The sequence below is a fragment of the Mustela erminea genome, chromosome 9 (genome assembly GCF_009829155.1).
Source record: "Mustela erminea isolate mMusErm1 chromosome 9, mMusErm1.Pri, whole genome shotgun sequence".
Lineage (NCBI taxonomy): Eukaryota > Metazoa > Chordata > Mammalia > Carnivora > Mustelidae > Mustela > Mustela erminea.
Window position 1 is genome coordinate 80334219 of NC_045622.1, and position 20767 is coordinate 80354985.

At 33.2% G+C, this 20767-nt stretch overlaps 1 protein-coding gene across 2 annotated transcripts in view; it reads right to left on the minus strand.

The window, feature by feature from the left end:
- Positions 1-273: 273 nt before the first annotated feature.
- The window catches only part of KIF18A (kinesin family member 18A), an 81657-nt gene continuing 61163 nt past the window's right edge, over positions 274-20767 (minus strand). For both annotated transcript variants that reach the window (XM_032356435.1, XM_032356436.1), the window contains 4 exons: positions 9641-10082; positions 8749-8853; positions 3210-3310; positions 274-727 (listed from right to left, as the gene is read on the minus strand). In XM_032356435.1, the coding sequence (XP_032212326.1) occupies positions 645-727; positions 3210-3310; positions 8749-8853; positions 9641-10082 (731 nt within the window). In that variant the 3' untranslated portion in view covers positions 274-644. The remainder of the gene's footprint in view (positions 728-3209; positions 3311-8748; positions 8854-9640; positions 10083-20767) is intronic.

A 20767-nucleotide genomic window follows, 5' to 3' on the forward strand; every position in this document is an offset into this window, starting at 1 on the left:
CATTTTCAGACTTGGTTCTAGTGGCATATATCCTGATCTAATCTGAAACACAAATCTATGAAATTCACATTTTATATAAAATAACAGTTGAAAGTATGTAAGGGGTACTAACAAACAGAAAAGCAAACACTGTAAAATCTTTATCTTTAATATACTGAGTAGCAAGGAACAATATTAGTATTTTATTCATGAAGACTACTTAAATAATCTTTACAACTTTGTGGGCACATATATGTACATTTGTACATCAAAGTATTTTTGGAAAGTAAAGTCCACTTCTAAATTCTCTTTAAGAAAAAACCCAATAAGGATAATTTAACTCACTATTTTCTAAAATGTCCTAATCAATTTGTAGCATAGTAAAACTGACATCCCTCCAAGCCTACTTACGGATTATAAAGGGTAACAAATATTTTAGTAACTTTATTAAAACATAAACTTTTCTGTTGAAATTTAATATTTGCTTAGAAGACAAAAGAATGAAACAAAGAATTTTATTTTCTGCTTGCTGAAGGTATTTGGGTAAACTTAGGTTTCAGATGGTCTTCTGTCAAACGTTTTAAATAAGTTTCTGAAAGGGCACTGGCAACAAATCCTTTTGAAAGGAGATTTGTCGATTCCATTTTCCTTGATTTTGAAGTGACTTATCTTAGACTTCCTTTTGAAATACTTCTTCCAAATTTTCTAACCATGTTTGGCTTTATTTTATGGATGTTTCTTTTATAGTCTAGAGAAGAAATAAAAAGACATATAAATATGGTAAAAGTATTCAAAAAGAATTCTCACTATTCATTCAAGTTATAAAAATTTGTTAAAATTATATCCATAAGAAGAAAAATTTATTCTTGAAATTCATAGTTGTTAATGAACAGGATTTAAAATATAACATGAAACAAACATTAGTAACATTGGTTTAAAAGTAGAAATTCATTTCTCCATACTCCCTACTGAGTTTTTAGTGTGCACATGTTTACACCCCACCCCCACCCTGGCAGGTATCAAATAACATCACTGAATAAACTATTACATTTAATTTTAGTTCCTTTGAACTAATGAAGACTATTCTACTAGCATTGTTCTCTTTCTTTGTTGCATCATCACTTTTTTCCTCATTTTACAGATTACTTCCCTAAGGCTTCTAAACTTCCATATTTTCCCTATTTTTAGGAGTATAATTTGCATCTAGTACTTCCTTAAGTGCTAATCCTTATTTCTTTTACTATTCTTATTTCTTTTACTGCCACCTCTCAAATGTCCATTCCTCTGGTTCTTCTTCAGGCTTACAATGATTGTCTGCTCAATCAAGTGTTGTTAAAACAGGTGCCACTGACTTCTTTATAGCTCAGTTTTGTCTGTTATCCATTTTCTTGTCACATTAGGTTTTAGTTTCAGAGCCACATACTTTCTTGACAGTATTTTATTTCTCAGTAAATAGCAATTACCTTCTTTCCCACTGATGTTCCTTTTTTTTTGTTTGTTTGTACACTGTTAGCTGGAGAACTCAGTTGAACATATTCTAAGAAAGACAGTCTCAGTTTTCTCCTTTTTCTAGTAATTCCTCTTGCATATATAGGCATTTTCACTTGAATATCCTATTATACATAAACTGTTTCCTTCCCTTAAACTAATACCTCTTTCTAGGTGCTCTATTATCCTTAACAATACATAATCTTTTAAAGTAGCTTTAGCTCTTCTTTGTCCTTTGGCAAGCATTGCAGTTTAGTATCAACTCCTACTTCTTTCTATGTAGAATTATTTTATTCATCTCTCTTTATATATGAGATATTTGATGCACTTTACACCATTCTTAGAAAATACGCATGTTAGAAAAACCAAATCTCTATTTGAGAAGTATCACAAATTTATTATTTGGTTGTACAATTATGATTTAGTGGAGGATTTTTTTCAGGAGACCAATGGGGTAGTACATAGCCATACCAACTGCACATACACATTGTTAAAACATTACTAACTTTGGCGTGCTAAACAAAATAATCATAGTAAATTTTATGTTTCAGGACATTTTTATTTGATTTTTAAAAATTGCACAAAAGGCATTTCCACTAAACTTAAGGATGCCACTGGCTACCACAAGAAGTAAGGATTTACCAACCCAGTTCGGCAAAACTATTGAGAAATTTTATATTACTCTAATGAAAGAGCATTGGCAGAAAAAAATAGCAATAGCTTTTTCATGTTATTCTTAGAAACACTCATTAACTCATGAAACCCCTTTAAATTCCAACTGCTGTAATTACAATTTCCTTTAGGGAAGAAAAAAACTGGGTCTTAATGATCTTGCTATCTGTCACAGAAACTAGCACATATCAGTGCATAGTAAATAAATATTTCTTAAATGAAGTCTTAGGAATTATAGTGTCAGAGAGACAGAGGTCTGGACACCAAAGCCCAGAAACTGGTTTGTGCTATATATCTCTAACTTCACTAAAGATGTGGTTTTGTTACTATAGATTCATGTCACCGCCATTTGCAATTGAGAGGATGTAGTCATCTCCATCAGCATCTTTTTCAACTTGATAACAGGAGTTACAATATGACTCTAACTAGGTACAGGCTGAAGCCTGGTCATAATTGTACAAATGAGTCAGAGGGCAAATTATTAAAAATAATAAGAGGAAAATTTCAAGTAGATAAAATTTATCTGTAAAACATAGGTATCATTAACCTATTAAATAATATATTTAGCTAATGATTTCAATTATTAAATTATTTATGAATTCTTCTGCAGTATGAGGCAATATGGACAACAAAAAGGATACAGAATGTAAAGTTACAAGTCAGGCTCCACCATGAACTATCTGTGTGATGATCTCAGGCATTTTCTATTTTGTGTCTTTCTTTAAAAGATTTTATTTATTTATTTGACAGAGAGAGAGAGAGAGAGATAGTGAGACAGGGAACAGAAGCAGGGGTAGTGGCAGAGGAGAACAAGGCCTCCCACTCCCAGGGCCCTGGGACCACAACCCGAGCGGAAAGCAGAATGTTTAACGACTGAGCCACCCAGGTGCCTGTCTATTTTGGGTCTTAACTCTTCTTATCTGTAACATGGATAATCACACTTAACATCTAATAAATGTGATGAAAGGATAAAAGGAGATTCTAATGAAAATACTGTAAGAAAATGGAAAGTAGTATACATATGTTTGGTAATCATGTTATTAAATATCAAATTAAGAGCTGAGACATACCCATTGTTGGTCTATTTTCTTGTAAATCCTTTTCACTTGCATTATCTTGTCGAATGCGTTTGGCAAATCCAGAATTTACCTCGCCAGTTAATGATGCAGAACTGTAAGGAAAACCTTTTTATTTTAGTAAAAGATTTTTTGTAAATTCTTTTTTTCCCATTACTTGGTAAGTTTTAATACATATTCTATATGCAATAAAGATAAAAGAGAAAGTGAAATAATAAAATAATAAGTTACAAAATCCCATAAAAATAATTGGAGGTATTAAAATACAGTTTTGGAGCATAGGGAAATTTGTTTTGATTTTAATGATATTTATTCAAATTGGAGATTATGATTGTAGGTATATGTAGCAATTCTGTAACAAAACATTTTCAGGGTGCTCTGCTAGAATATAAACCAATACTATTATCCAAAGCATAGAGATAAAAAGCATCTTGCAAGAGGTGAAAAACCTAAGTTCATATTATAAATTTGGAGTGAGAACCTTAATCTGGAGAATCTAAACAAGTGAGATTGTTTGAAAACCTTGTTTTCAAATCAAAGCATGGTAATAGGCTTAGACTCTTTCTCTGATTACTACAATTATAGAAAATGAAATGGAAAGAATGACCTATTTTCATGTTTTATCTTAAAAAAATTATATCAATCTCATATACTAAAGGGTCAAATTTCCAACTCAATTCCAGTTCACATATTACTACTAAACGCCTACTACTATGATCTCACGTTATAGGATATACTAATAAGTTAGGTAGTAATAAACCCTGTTCTGAAAACTTACATAATGAATATATGGTGGGGAGGGGGAAAAATAAGACAAATACACAAAATAATATAATGTAAAGTAAAACACAATGCTAAAGGTTTCAAACTATAGGTTCCTGATTCTAAAAGTAGAGAAACAAAAAAACCAAAAAAACAACTGAAAGATTTTGTGGATGAGATGCCTTTGATCTGGGCCCTGAAAAATAACAGTCCAAACCTTCTAAACCCAAAGAGGATCAAATTTTAACAGGTAGGGTTGGGAAGAATGAGCATCCCCTCTCCATACTGATTCAAATAATCTAATTTTAAGGAGTTTCTGATTAAAAAAGATATCATATACAATTTTACAGGTTAACACTAATTTGATTGTCAGTTGCATTAACACTTGGAGGGTTCCCTTTTATGGCAACAATCAGCTCTTATGGTAACCAACCGCATGGTAAAGTGATGTGGGTGTGTTTGTGGAATACAGAGAAGATGAATTCGTTCTACCTTTATCCAAAGAGGTTGAAAATGACAATTTAATATGATAGCAAAAAAAAAAAAATAGGCATGAACACAATGAATGCTGGCAAAAATAATTCAATCTATGCATTTCAACTTTTCTAGAGTCTGTAAGAAAAATGATTAGGTGTAACAAGCAGTAATTTTACCTAGTCTGTTCAAGAATATAAATGATATCTACCTAAAATGGTAACAAAAAAGTACTAGTATTATGAAAGCAAGGAAACTCAGTTGTAGAAAATCTCTTTTCTTAAATGGTGCAAAACTAAGTTACAATAATTCTGTTTTGGATACTAAACACCCTTTTTGGATAACATATATACCAGCAAAGGCAAAAATTCTTTTTGGGTCATTTGGTGATTTTTCTTTAAGTATACAGATCATTGGGGGCGCCTGGGTGGCTCAGTGGGTTAAAGCCTCTGCCTTCGGCTCAGGTCGTGATCCCAGGGTCCTGGGATCGAGCCCCTCATCGGGCTCTCTGCTCAGCAGGGAGCCTGCTTCTCCTCGTCTCTCTCTGCCTGCCTCTCTGCCTACTTGTGATCTGTCAAATAAATAATAAATCTTAAAGACAACAGAGATCATTGTCATTAGTTAGTTTTGATAGGCGTTAGTTTTCCCAACAATATATATTAAAATTATTTTTATTATTTTATGGAATGATTTTTCACTTTAGTTAGTTCTAGAACATCAGTGTTTACTAATAAATTGTTTTTTACTTGAAAGTTAGGCTTTTGAATAAATATATCTGAAAGAAACTTCATGTTTCTAGGAATGAAAACAAAGCCCAATAAAATAAATTGTATATTTATATATATATGTAAAATACATGCAAACATTTTTTAGGATTTAGATAAGATAATCCACTGGTGAAATGTTTAACACTCATGTTATAAATTTATTTTAGATTTATGTTGGATCATAAAGTAAGACTTAAAATTGGTATGAGTGAAAATTCAAATTATGTTAAAGACTATATTAAGAAGAAATTTAAAGACTTCTCTACTTATGTGCCAAATTATATTTCTCTATTAACGAAAGTTAAAATTTAACCTTTTGTTCCCTTATATAAATTGTATGTTTTTGCTTAATTAACATTTGCATCTCATATTCTTTTAGTTGAGATAATTTCTAGTTGGAACCTTTAAATGTCTTTCAAAACAAACCCAAAATGTGTGACAAGTCTGAGACCCATTTCTGGGTGCTATGAAAGATTATGAAACAAACAGAAACCAACTAACTAAATATACAAAGCAAACAACCCCCCAAAACTTTGATTAATATAATTTCTAAATAAAATTTTACATACAGATATATTATATTTATATATTTGGTAGGCTGATTTAGTTAAAATAGTGCATTACAGTGATATTAAATGAATAAAAATTATTAAAAATTTAATATTCTCAATTTAAGTAGTAACTAAAAAATTGAATTCTGTAGGTTTTTAGAATACCCAGTGCTTTTGGATTCCAAATTTCTTTTCAGAGAGAAAAACTGATACAAACTAAATAAAATAATGATACACACGGAGACTTCCCTTCTAAAAAAAATGTATTAGAATACACACACACACCCCTAAATGTGTACATAAAGGTGCTAAGTGGAAAATACCAGAGTTTATTACTCTCAAACTCATGTAGGTTTAATTGGGGAAAAGGAAGATTAAAAAAAAAATGTAATTATGTACACTTCTAGCATTAATCTCTTTTAACCTTAGTTAATGGCAGGATCTAATTATTGGTACCAGAGGGAATGTAATAGAGCAATTAATAGGCTGTGAGAAATCTTACTTTCTTTATATGTCCTTTAATATTATTTCACAATATTAGTTGCTCATGTGGAAGCTCTTTAATTCATCTAAAACCACTCTGAATATACAGTTTACATACCTAGACATTTCTTGAAAAATCATTTAATTTTTATAATGATTATGTGTACATTTTAAATTGCTCTTAGCTATAAGATTTTGCTACATCTTAGTTAACACAACAGAATTGTGAAGAACCAGAAAAGTCACCAACACTAATTAATGAAAGAATAACACAATCCACACAATGAAAATTAGTGTCAAGATGGTGATGGTTATTTATGGTCACTCATTAAGTGACTGATATCCATACATGAGCCAGACAAATTGCATCATTTAAATTTGTGTCATAGCAAAATATAGAATTTTAAATGTCATGGAATTAGTTAGAGGTATTCTGAAAAAATCAGTCTACTAATTTTAAATCTGCATTCCAAGACTCTGCTGTACTTTGGAGGAAAATGACAGATTCTAAATGCACCTGATAATACTCTATGTGGTACAAGTAGACCATTTGTAAATTTGTTTAGATGAGCCCAGATAGGAACAGGTTCATGGTGAAAAATAGGGAATTTATAGTAAGAGTTATTCTATCTTAGGATCTGGTACTCTTTGCCCCATAATTACATGTCAAAGAAAAAGAGTTAAAGCAAGTCAGAGCCATTTTGCAATATAACCACTCACTATGTCTTGTCGTTGCATTCAGTGTTGTGGCATGCAAAGACTATATAATGGACTTCATATCATATAACTCACTATATTTAAGATTCTTCCTTGTCTTAGATTTTTAGCTGCTTTATTGTCATGTACCTAGGTATGTTTCTCTGCGTATTAATGTTGCTTGTAGTTTGCAGAACTTCTCAAATCTGTGATTAGTTACCTTCTGTCAGTTTTGGAAAATTATTAGTCAGCCTCTCCTCAAACACTGTTTTCCCTCATTCTTTTTCTCATTCTTTCTGGGACTCAAAATATGTACATGCTAGACCTTTCTAGGTCCCACATATCTTTTTTAACTCTCCTTCATATTTTCTGTCTTATCCCTCTGTACATTGGTTTAGATATTTTTCTGTCAACCTATCTTCCAGTTCACTAAACTCTCTTCTGCTGTATCTAATCTATTAAATATTTATTTATTCTTAATTTCAGTAGATTCTAATTTTTCAGTTCTAGAATATTCATTTGATTCATTTTAATACAATTCAATTCTTTGGGAAATTGCCACTATTTTGTTGAACTTAATCACAGTTAAATTTTTAAAGTCCCTACTTGATATTCTAACTATCTGAATCACTTATGGATATAGGTTTTTAGTCATTTGGTTCTGTCTACTGAATACTTGGTAATTTTTGCTTACTTGTTAAACATGTAAAAAGACCCCAAAACTGTAGATGTTCTAGTTGTTATATTTCTCCAGAAGTGATTTAATTTTCTTCTGGCTAGCAGGCAGAACAGATAGATCACCTTGATCCAAAAGCGACTGAGTTAATCTGAGGTCTTTTTCAGGCTTTCAAGAACTGGTTTATTTCCGGTTTGCCCTACTACTAGAGCACAGGCCTTCAAGGGTCTGAGATAAAATCCTGGGGGTTCAACAGCATCTCTTCTTCTCAATAATCCCTGAACAGTTTTTGTATCCTAGTCCCATGAGAATGTTAAAATTCTGATTAATATTTTAGCTTCTTACAGCTTTGTTTCTTGGCCTCTTATACCAGAGTTCAGAATGTGGCAAATATCTTAAGGACAAGAGGTATAGACAGAATTATTTTGTTTTCCCAACTCAGGGAGACTGCTGATAGCTGCAGGCTTCCATTTTGTGCTTGGGTTTTTTACTTGATGCCATGAGTTTGCAAATACTAAATGGAAAAACGAGGCAAAGAAAGTTTGGCTCTCTACAGCTTGTCTTCCTTTCCTCTGGATCTTAGACCTTCAGGTCCTGGTTGTCTTGGTTGGTCTCCAGGGCCTTGAAAGCAGCTGTTGGTTGTATTTATCACATTCTGTAACTGTTTTTGATAGGTGGTTTAGTCTCATATAAGCTATATTGTCAAAGCCAGAAACATAAGTCTCTTCACCCATTACACTTTAGTCATATGTCAAAATCCATTAAAGTAAAACAATTTTAGGACTGAAGAAATTCATTAATGTACAAAAAGAAAAATACCAAATGAGTAAAAGTAGTCACCAGAAGAAAAGTTAAAATTAAATGACATTTTTGGAGGCCAGAAGACTTTTCAATTTATTTTTAATTATCTGAGATAGAGATTACTTTTTGTAACTATCAAGTAAAATACTTGGACTTTATCAAGATCTCCCTTTGATAATAAAAATCTAGTGCTGCATTCAGAGCAATTAATTATATGTACATTTAAACATGAGTTCACAGTTTCATACAAGAAATAAAAAGGAGCTATAGGAAACAAAGTGTAAAGATGATCTTATGTAAGCACCGTTTATGGTTAATTGTACCTTGTGAATTTTCGTTTCCTTTTGGCAGTAACAGTCATTGCCATGTAGGATGGTACTATGCTTGGTATAGGTAGAGGACGTTTAGTTGAGAATGAAGAGGCAAGCCTGTATATTAGATAATAAAAAATAAAAAGAGTAATTTTGATTTGTATTATGGAGAAAAAGGGGGCATACACTTTCATAATTAGAATACCATTTCAGATGAATATATAAAGAAAAGTATTATTCTCGATCCTCTCTTACTCGCCCTGGGGTTTTCTTTTCTCCTTTTTATATCATAGAAAGAGTTGCTCTCAAAAGAGATTTCTGCATCCCAATAGCATAGAAAGGTGAACGTATCATTCTTCTCATATTTGGAATACCTGTTACTATACAGATGAAGTGTACAGGATATGAAAGGAGAAGTGAGACAAAATGAGAAGAATGTTTGCTTGGATGACATGTAGTCAACCATACCTTGGAAATATGATGATTCAGGGTATGTTGGGATTTGCTAAACGTCAATAAAAAAATGTGAGATTTCCTTTAGTGAACATATTAATAAACAATAATAAACATAGTAATACTCCGATGATGGCTTCTATCATCTAACTTTGGAGTATATAGAACAACTAAATATATCTTAAGGTTTCTTCTAGCCTACTGAGGGGTCAATCAACTAAGATATCAAATTAAAGGCCTTAAAATACTGTGTTAGTGGATTAATATTTAGAAAGACAAGATTAAATGAAGGTAAAACACTGACTTTTGTAATCAAGATTGCATACTTAACCCATGAAATAGACCTTAAATATAACTAAAGAAGAAAAAGGAAGCTATGGTTTAAAGGCTATGTAAATAACAAAACAAGAACAAAAACAAATGAATACTTGGCAAATACTCTTTTTTGTACCTTTGTAAAATGTTATCGTTTGACAGTGATTCTTGTTCAGGTAATTTACTCTTCAAGCTCCTGGTGTCTTCACATATAGTAAATGTAGAGTCCAAATCTTCTTGTCTATATTCTTTTCTCCTGCTGAGAGGAGTATCTACTTCACATAACATTTTCAGAGAATTATCACTGTCTACACTTGAGCTGGTGGTCTGAAAACCTGTAGTATGTGATGATGGTTTTAATAAAGTCACTACAGATGAATTTTGAGATGTTTTTCTATAGTCTTCTGGTGTATATACAATAGGTTGAAGTTCTTTGCTCAGAGAATCATTGAGCTGCAAACTTTCAGACAGTGCAGACTTCTGCGGATGTTTTGCTTTCAGGGGAGAAGGCATGAGCTTTCTTCGGGTTCTTTTTTGTGGAGGAATTTTAAGTAGATTAGATTCGCCTGAAGATGTGCCTATTCAATAAAATTAAAAAGAATCTCAATAATGACACCTAGTTTTCCAATAACCCTATGAGGTAAACAACAATAACAACAACAACAACAATAATAAATAATAATAAATAATAAAGTACATTTTCTGTCAACTGATGAAAATTTAAAAGAAAGGTGGAAAGAAAAACAAAAACATAGATTATTGATAATAATTTCAAATAACGTTAATGAGCTCATTATGAAGATATTCTAGAACAGAAATAATAAATGGCTAATATCAATACTAATTTGTAGATATAGCAAAATTGAGGTTAGGGTAATCATGAAAACAATTTTCCAACAAATTCTAACAAAATTCATAAGCAATTTCTTCCAAGTTTTTATGTTTTAGATTTCAGATAAGAAAAAAGTATTCAACAACCATAAGAACAGAGATTAGTAACTTATTCTATTAAAAACATCACCAGTTATTTGTTAATTGAGTGGAAGTCTAGTCTAAATTAACAGGAATGGCAATGACCAATAAAATTCTATGTGGATGAAAAAATGAAATTTGTTATGATCTCAGGTACGGTGGTTAATTAAGCATTCTGATTATTTCCTATGCCATACCCAATTCATAGATTTTTCAGAAATTAGATTAAAACCTTAAGATAAATGAACATAAGCTGAAGAGGTCAGAGTACTCTTGCATGAACCTCATCACTCTATACAAGTTAAGTCTCCCAAATGTCAAGAGGTCACCAAGTTTAATGAACTTTTCTTAGCCCTATCCTACAACTTCTGATTTCAAAATGATTTCCCTACTACCTCTTCAACATGCCACCTTATCTCCCTTCATCTAGTAAATGTATATATTTCTCTAAAGAAATACACTTTTATTCATAATTATCCTCTTGCCACTACTTTTTCAGTCACATGGGTCCAAATAACCAATTTTTACCATTTCCTCACATTTTCCAACTTCCACCAATCCTAGCTCTCCTACACTTAAAATTAAGTCGTAATTCTGATCATGTCATTCTTCTGATTAAAAACTTCTAGTGACTTTAACATAAACATGATATCCAGAGATCATCAGTAGGGAAATTCTTATTTCTTGGTCCAAAATTAAGAGACAAATTGTTTTGTTTAAACTTAAGTTTGAATTCCCACAATCTAGACATGCTTAAATATTTACCTCTCAAACATTTAAAAAAAATATATAAAGCAATGATTGATTGCATAGATTAACAATAAACTTCATCAACTCGAGTACGCTAATCTTGTAATTCTTAGTTAACTTTTTATGTTTTGCCTGTTTCATTCATGGTGACTTCAGGTGCCTGACATGAAGTAACTTTGCTTCAAGTGTACTGGCCAGGAAAGAAACTACAATGTATATTTCTGCCTATGTTTTTAAATCATGCAAAAGATTTCCCAACTGATGTTAGATTTGCTTTATGATATAATACTAACTTAAATAACACTGAAAGCTGAATAATTGTTATGTATTTCAATAAAGCAATTCAAACTCTCAACCAAGTTAGAAAATACACTTAATAACAATCACCAACAGAACATGCATTATTATTATTATGTTAGTTCATGACAGGCTCTACTATGGCTAGGTTGACAATTACCCTCTAGGAAAAACAACTGAAAAACAGGAAGAAAAATATGATCCCTGTTCTACTAAGGAATTTTACTTTTCTGAGAACTAGATAAATGAGATCCAGATCTTAAAATAATTTTCCACTCCCTTTAACATGACATTTGTCAAATTTTCCATTACCAGATATTTTTATACTAATGCTGCAGTGTAAAGACAGTTACTTTTCTCCACTGTGCTGCTACCACCAATTTGGTGGCTATTAATAGCTGGAAGATTAACTTCTTTTCCCCTGAGAGGCAGCAGGGGTATATAGAAGATAGAAAACTATATCGAGGATAGAGAGCTGAACTAGGAGTCAGGAGACTTGGATTCTATTTCTGGCTTCAGCAACAACTCACTGAGTGACCTTGGACAACTCATTTAAGCAGTGTGAGCATTAATACCCCCCCCCCCAAAAAAGGGGATACCACATGTACATGGAATTTTCTAGGATTGGACAATATCTATAAAATAACTAGGGTTCGAAGAAAGGCTCTAGAAATGTAAATATGCTTCAACTGTTAGCATTAATACTTTCATACATAAAGTTGTAATTTACTTTCCAGTATTCTATCAATACTTAAACCACAGTTATCATTAAAAGGATACATTTCAAACAATGTCTCACTTTCCATTTATCAGTTACCCAGTTTATCAAGGCTGATGATAAATTGTAATATAAACAAACATATTGCTAAATCACACACACCTAAGTGTTCTTTGAAAATGCAGGCTTCATAACAGTATTTTAAACTTAAAACATAATGGAACATGAAATCTCAAGACATAAGGATTTTCCAGATTCACTATTTTTCTTGTACATAGTGTCTAGAGAGGGATAATTCCTGGAGTGGCATTGGGCAAATTCCCATGATAGTGGGTCACTTTCCACCTACTCTTTGTAACAAACGAACAAACAAAAAAACCCCCCAAAACCATGGAAATGGAGGTCTTCCATAAGACACTGAAGAAATATCCACCTGTTCTCTGGGATAATATGAATATACATCCAACATCAAATTTTGATATAATTAGATTAACAGTTTGTAGTAAAATCAATAGCAATGTTAAAAAGATGTATCTCTAGCCATAATTCTGCTCTTCAGGAAGGATAAATTTGGTAACTTGAAGGAGAAACATGGAGATGGGGTAGTTAATACAGATTCACACCATTGTTTTCCTGAGCCTGGAAGAAGAGATGCTACAAAAATACAGCATATGCAAAACACAAATCCATAGGGTTCTTTTCTTTTTATCCCTTCAACTATTAGATACATACAATAATAAGAAGGGGGCAGAAAACAGATGGTCAATTCAGGATTACTTAGGCTGACTAGTTGCTCAGAAAGTTTCAGCAGATAACCTGAGCAAAAACAAGATTTAAAGATTTAAATACAAACTCAACAGTTACTCTACTGTAACTACAAATGGATTATGTCTCCATTTAATCCATGGAAAGTAAAAAAAACACCATAAACTGATACTTCAGTTTGAATATGATTTCCAGAATATATAAATACAATTATATAACAAACAATCATTCCCCTTTAGCTAGTTAGGCAATAGAGTACATTAAGTGGGTATGGCAAACTGGAGTGTTGGGTTAGGAGTACTGTACATTTTAATAGGCTTTCAGGAATATTGAGTATGCTAGCTCTATGTCTATAAAAGAGATCTGCTGTACTTTTCCATTAGAGGATGTACAGTAACTTTCCAGAAGACAAGGCTTGGGGTAGTTGTAGTTTCCCCTGATTCAGCCTGAGAAAATACTATCTAACAAGATTCTATGATTCTTGGGCCTACAGAGTGGGAATGATAAAGAAGGAACCTCAAGGCAGATTATAATGCTGGAAATAAAAAAAAATAAATAAATTAAATATTTAAAAAAAAAAAAAAAGTTCATAAAATGAGAAAAGGAATCATGTAGTTACAGACTTTAAGAACAAGGGACTCTAAAAGATGATGATAGTCAATAAAATACCTCAGTAATGTGGGTGTCACACAGGAGAGGATAGAGAATTTAAGTGCATTGTTGTAAGGTAGGCTCTTAAAAAGTAGAATAAAACGATTAGTTGCCACTTGGGAGGATAGCAAGTCTTCTCCCCTGGGTCTTTCATCTAAAAAAACAGCCCATTACATCATAATGTTTGAGTATAGATGGTAGTGGGTAGTAATGTATCTTATGGTCTAGAAAAAGTGGTTTTGGGACTTTAACTCTCTAACAGATTGTAGGTATATTGCATTTCTACTGACCTGAAATGATTATGATTCATGGCATATATGTGAATATGTTGAAATTTACTTCCAGATAATAACAATAACCATATTGTCCATACATTTAGAAGAAGTCACTACTAATAATTTCAATCTAGGAACAATGTTTAATTATGAAAGGAAAAAAAAAAGTTTTCATCAGCTGTGGCACAAGAGAAACAACTGAGAGGATTGTATCGGCATAAAGAGGAGTCATTGTTCATCCACTCAGTATGAAGCACCCGCCATGTGTTCCAGAACTTTGATAGGTTTTGAGAATCTAGCAGGAAACAAGACATCTAAGAACTTACATTTTGGGGGGAAAAGGCAGAAAAATAAATTATCTTAATTAAGATAATCATGACAAATGAGTTGGAAAAACAATAAAACAAATGGAACAGAGTGATGGGAGATGGGGGGTATTAATTAGATGGCGGGGGAAGGTGATTTTAAAGGTGAGATGTGTGATCTGAGACTTGAAGGCTGTGGAGGAGTCCGTTCTATGAAGAGCTGGGGAAAGAAGCAGAGGAAATAGCAAGAGCAAAGACCTGACGGCAACAATAAATTTGTTGAACTCAAGGAAAAGGAAAAAGGCTAATGTTATTGAAGTGTAGTGAGTCAGAGAGAGAAGAAAAAATAAGAGACTAAAGAGATCAAAAGGGGCCAGCCTGTGTTAGGGTTTATGAACAAGACAAAGATCTGGATATATTCCAAATGCAAAGGGATATCTGTGGAAGATTATTTTAAACATGGGTATGATGAGATCTGATTTTTATGTTTTTAAGAAAGACTGCCTTGCTTATGGTGTAGAGAACAGAATATAAGTGGGTAAGAGAGGAAACAAAGAAATCAGTAACACATTATAGCTATAGCTAAGGCAAAACATAATGAGAACCTGGACTAGACTGCTAATAGTAGTGATTGATGTGGGAAGGCTGTTATAATCAAATAAACAGATTAAATTTACATAAAGTAGATTCAAAACATTTTCAGTGACATACATGGGTGTGATCAGCTGCCCAACAACCAGGACCAAAGATAAGTTCACACAAAGCTGTAGTATTTTGCATAATTTAATCAACAGAAATGGACAGCTTTCAGTGAAACCATGAACCAATTTTATATGAGCAATTACAGAAAAGTTCGAAAGGTCCTAAATGTCATTTCCTCAAATTTACATTCTCTTGTTACTGACATCCCCCTTTCCCCAGCCCACTCATTCCATTTGAGGTCCTGTACTCTACTGAGGAGCTCTGACTCAAGTAAATGCAGGTGTCTTAGAATCTGCTTCCTTCCCTGTCTAGTTTGCATGTTCATGGACTTGAGCAGCAGATACTCTCTGGGGTTTGAGAATACAGTTACTTATTCAGAGATGATGGCTGTTATCATCATGCTTGGGGAGTGGTGAAAAGGGAAGAAAGGGAGAGAGGCTAAGTAGGAATGGTTCTAGAAAAGGGTGGCAGAAAGAAAATTACTGAAAATGGACTTTGGCTCCTAGGAATTTGTGCGAAGGGAGGGAAAGATTTAAGTTAACAGCATAATACAGGAAGAGCACCCTTGTTTAGGTTAAGCACTCCACTTTCTCTGCAAATTCATCTCTAGATACCCTCAAGCCAATGACATGGATTTATCTTCAGTTCTAGGCATAGATCTACTATGATTTCAGATATAAAGACTGGCTGCTCCACTCTTAATACCTTGTTAATTGTGCATTCACTTCCTTAAAAAGCAGCTACTGTCTTCTAATCCATATTTAGTGAGGCTTCAAAATGCAAAATATGGTCCTGTAATGAGTGCATTTTGATCATATAACACATGATACACATGCTATGAGAACCTTCTCTTTTGGATAGGGGAGGAAGACAGAAAGGAATTGAATACTTGGAAAAATTTCTCACTGGAACAGTTACTTGGCTGGCTTCGCCTCATATATGTCACTTTACTTTAGAAACACCCGTAGTATAAGAAGGGCTATGAAGGTTAACTTTGCAGAAGACGAATCATCTTTAACCAAGATAGTAACTTGAGGAGAGACATCTAGCTTCCCTTCCAGATTTCCTTTAAAACACCATATACTGTAACAAAAATAGGAGGAAACGTTTTCTAATACTGGTAATAAGGGAAGAATATCATCTGCACCCCAGGATATTTGGGGACTTTAGGAAGGATGCTATGTAGCTAGAATTGGAATAAAGGGAGGCTTGGGGGAAGAATAACATAAAAATATCCCCCCACTTCAGTTCAGTGCTGTCCCTGGGACTTGAGAAAAAGACACTGGCTAAATGTTACTAGAGCCCCTACGTAAGGAATAGGGATGAGGGAGTAAGTGAGGTAAAAGGAGAAAAGGTGAGACAAAGCTACAGGATACAGTAAAATGGTAATATCTGAATACTAGCAGTAGCACTAAGAGACCCCCAAATCCAGTCCTGGCCCAGCTGTCTCAGTATTGAAAGAAACACTGACCAGAAAGTGCCCAAACCCTTGGGCCTTGCTCCCAGCATTGGTGGCTACACCATATACAGATGAGAATCTCTTAGGCAAAAAGGCGAAGTTTCTAGCTTAGACTACCTATGGCTCTGGTTCCTGTTCTATACTCTCAGGCTGCTAGATCCATGAAAAGGAATGCATTTGCCAACACCCCATTTCTGGACCTTAATTTCTACTGATTATCAGTTATATTAAGTACTTATAATAAGTGTAGAGGGAACTTCATTGGATCTGTAAAAGGATAATATAAAACAATGGCATACAGACTTAGGCCTTCTGATAACCCAGATGCATGTTCTTCACCCCTACACAAGACTGAATCTCTACCATAGGGAGAATTAAATCAGTTAGGGTAAGGATAAATAAAACATGTGACATTCACAATTTCATTGTTATTTAAAGTCATAAATCTATGAATTAATACTCATTAAATTAAGTAGTATGTAAATTCTACTTAAGCATGGTCCTAATTTTTAAAACAAATAAAAAGTTCACCCAAAACAAATCAAAGCATACACATGCAGATTCTGTAAACAAAAAAGGGGGGAAAAGTCACAGAAAACAGAGCAGAAGAAAATATGGCATAATCTATAAAATATTAGCATAGATTATGATTGGAAAAATTCTGAGTGATCTTATTTTCTTCTTTAAGCATTTGACCACTTTTAATAATAAATATATATTGCTTCTTTAAAATTATAAATAACAAAAAAAATTTTTTTTTTAAATGAGCAGTGTAAGAAATGGGACAAAAGTGAATAAAAATCCAGCTCTCTCAAGCCTCAGAAAGTCTCTGGTCTTTTAAGGTATAGGGTCAAGCTAAACCAGAACTGACTGAAAGTCTGCATAAGGAAGTTGTACCCCTCAAAATCCCTTTACCCCATCACTATCACCTATACTGATAGGTGACTGTTCCTTGGTCACCCTGTTAGAAGACACAAGTTACTCTCTGGACAACTTGAGACTTATGGCCAACATGTACAGTTAACACTAGCGGTTTTTAATAATTTCTCAATAATGAATGCATACAGATTTTTCTCTTACTTCTTCAATATACTGGTGTTGGGCTTATACATCACCTAAATGTGAAATCAGAGTTCTTTATAGGTAAACTCTAATAATAAAAAGACCTAAGTATTGACATTTTCGGGCTCCCCCAAACTGACCGTTTCTGGATATCACCAAAAATCAAAGCTGAAAGACCTAACTATGTACACAAAATATAACCAGGGTCACCAGATATTTGAGGATATGTCTTTCAACATGATAGAATATAGAACTACATACAGAAAAAAAAGTGAAAGGAAATAGACATTGTAGAAATTGAAGAGTATATTAGAATAATCATAATTAGTATCTTCAGAGAGATGAAAAAATATTGCATTCATCAAATAGAAACAAAGTGCTATGGAAAGAAACCCTGACTTACTAAAAAGAGCTCTTAGAAATTTAAAATATGAGAGGGAGAAAAAACTCAAAAGAAAGCTTGTATGATAAAGTTGAGGACATCTCCCAGAACCAAAAGAGGTAAGTACTAGACGGTAGATAAAAGAATTAAGGATCAATCCAGGAGATTCAACATCAGATTAGTAAGTGTCCAAAGACAGAACAGAAAGTAGGGAAGAAAAGTATATATGGAGGGATATACATGTGCATAAATACATATAGGAACATTTCTCAGAGTGAAAAGATAAAAGATTTTTCAGGGAGAGAGGCCCAGACTATTTAGTATAATGAGGTTTAAAAAAAAAAAAAAAGGCTAACACCAAAGCACATCATTGTGATATTTCAGAAAACTAAGGATAAAAGGAAAATCCCAAAATCTTCCTGGGAGGAAAAAGTCACACATAAAGTATGGAGAATAAAAATGGCATGTCAGTTAACAACAGCACTGGAATCTAGAAACCAATGGAGCAATGTCTTCACAGGTCTCAAAAAATTTATTTCCAACCTAGAATTCTAAACCTAATCAAATAACAAGAAAATATATTGCAAAACATGCACTATCTTAAAAAGGTTTACTTCCTGTGGACCCAATGGAAGAATCTACTGGAGAATGTAGTTCCACAAAATAAGAGAGAATCAGAAAGAGGATGGGAATAAAAGCAAATACTACTGGGGCGCCTGGCTGGCTCAGTGGGTTAAGCCTCTGCCTTCGGCTCAGGTTATGATCTCAGGGTCCTGGGATCGAGGCCCCGCATCTTGCTCTCTGCTCAGCAAGGAGCCTGCTTCCCCCTCTCTTTCAAATAAATAAATAAAATCTAAAAAAAAAAAAAAAAAAAAAAGCAAATACTACATATGGAAACCACAAAGCAATACAAGAAAGAGAATTTAGGGGCGCCTGGGTGGCTCAGTGAGTTAAAGCCTCTGCCTTCGGCTCAGGTCATGATCCCAGGGTCCTGGGATTGAGCCCCACATCAAGTTCTCTGCTCAGCAGGGAGCCTGCTTCCCTCTCTCTTTGACTGCTTCTCTGCCTACTTGTGATCTCAGTCTGTCAAATAAATAAAATCTTCAAAAAAAAAAAAAGAAAGAATTTACATATTTTATTTTAGTATAACAGTGAACGATATTTTCTTAAAAACACTCCACACATTTACTTTTAAAAAACTGAGATGGGGTAGGGGAGGAAATGTATGTATCATGTGAAGGTATGAAGTCGTTATTGTCCAAAATAAAAAATTTGCAGATGATATCTAATATTGGAAAAATGTAATTTGGAAATTAAAAGAAAAAAACAAACAACACAGCTAAAAGGGGAATAAGAGGGATCTTGGGATCGAGCCCCATATCAGGCTCTCTGCTCAGCAGGGAGCCTGCTCCCTCCTCTCTCTCTGCCTGCCTCTGCCTACTTGTGATCTCTGTCGAATAAATAAATAGAATCTTTAAAAGGGGAGTAAGAATTGGGAATGAATATTTGAATGAATATGGCAAGAATATTTCCATAAATATGACAGTACCTGTTAGCTTTTTCAACTATGGATGCATATTACTTTTATAAATATATAAACTGAATTTTAAAAGCAGGTGGAGAGGGGAGAGAAGAAAGAGGGGGAGGCTGATGGACACACATGGACACACATCTACAACCTTCTAAGGAAAATAATATAATTAGGCTCTGAGGCTGTAAAGGAAAAAGTAGACCAAAACACATATCTTGCTTATTCTGGGAAAGCTGTACTCAAAATCTATGGACTCTGAGTCTACCAAAGTCTAGCCAAAGCAATGAAGCTTTACATTCGAAAGTCTAACTGAAATAATGCAAGCAAATAACATGAACGGAATGGGCAAAGAGAAGAGCATTCTAGGCCTATGGAAGGTAGAAGAGATCTTTTCTTAGACCACTCTCTATAGGTTTATCCCTACCTCACTCCCCACCTCCTGTTTTCCCTGGCATATAACAAAAAACAAGGGAGAATGATTACCAACTGGTAAAATTTAAAGAGGGTTAATAAAAATGTGAATCAATCATCAGAAATAAATCATTCAATATAGTGAGTAATGAATGAAATAGATTTAAAGTCATGAGTTCCAGAAGGAAACAAAATTCTTTTTTTTCAGGGAACAGGTAAACTGCCTGTGAAATCTGAATGGCAACAAATGTAATTTTGATATATCCAAAAGTTTATAAAAAATAATAGCAGAAATAAAAATATTGTTTAGGACAGCAAAATCTCTAAGAAGTAAAAGACGGTTTCTGTATAAGGACATGGATTTAATCAATTTGTTTTCAGATATTTTAAATGTCCTTAAGATCTCCAGCTTTAGTTACCATAGTTGTGATACCTATCTTTACTTTCACATTTAGATTTCATGACAGCAAGATATACTTTAATTTCTTTTTGTTGAGAAATATTCAGATTACTAAACAAAAAGGATGTCACTTTAAGGATCAGCAAACTTTCTAGACTATTTTCAACTTAACCAGAGTTTATAAAATTCTAAAACAGTCTGGGAACTACCTGGAGAGGAATTGTTCACTGAAAAATAACTTTGGAATTGGTTTACTTATAAGGGTCTAATAAAGTTATCCTGATATTGAAGATGATCTTTTTAGGCTTATTAACACTTCACATAGTTTGAAGGTACCTAATAATGAAGTAATAATATAATGCACCTGATTGCTGTTTTTTTAGAATCACAAAGTTTTCTTAAAAGTAAAATTTAACAAAAATACATATACAACGTTAAAGATTTATTGATAAACTTCTAGTTTAGGAAAGAGGTGGTGGAGGTTATGTGATTAAATAACATAACTTTTCAAAATAATTATATGCTACAATTCAAAACAGGATTTTATTTTATTTATTTATTTATTTTTTTAAAGATTTTATTT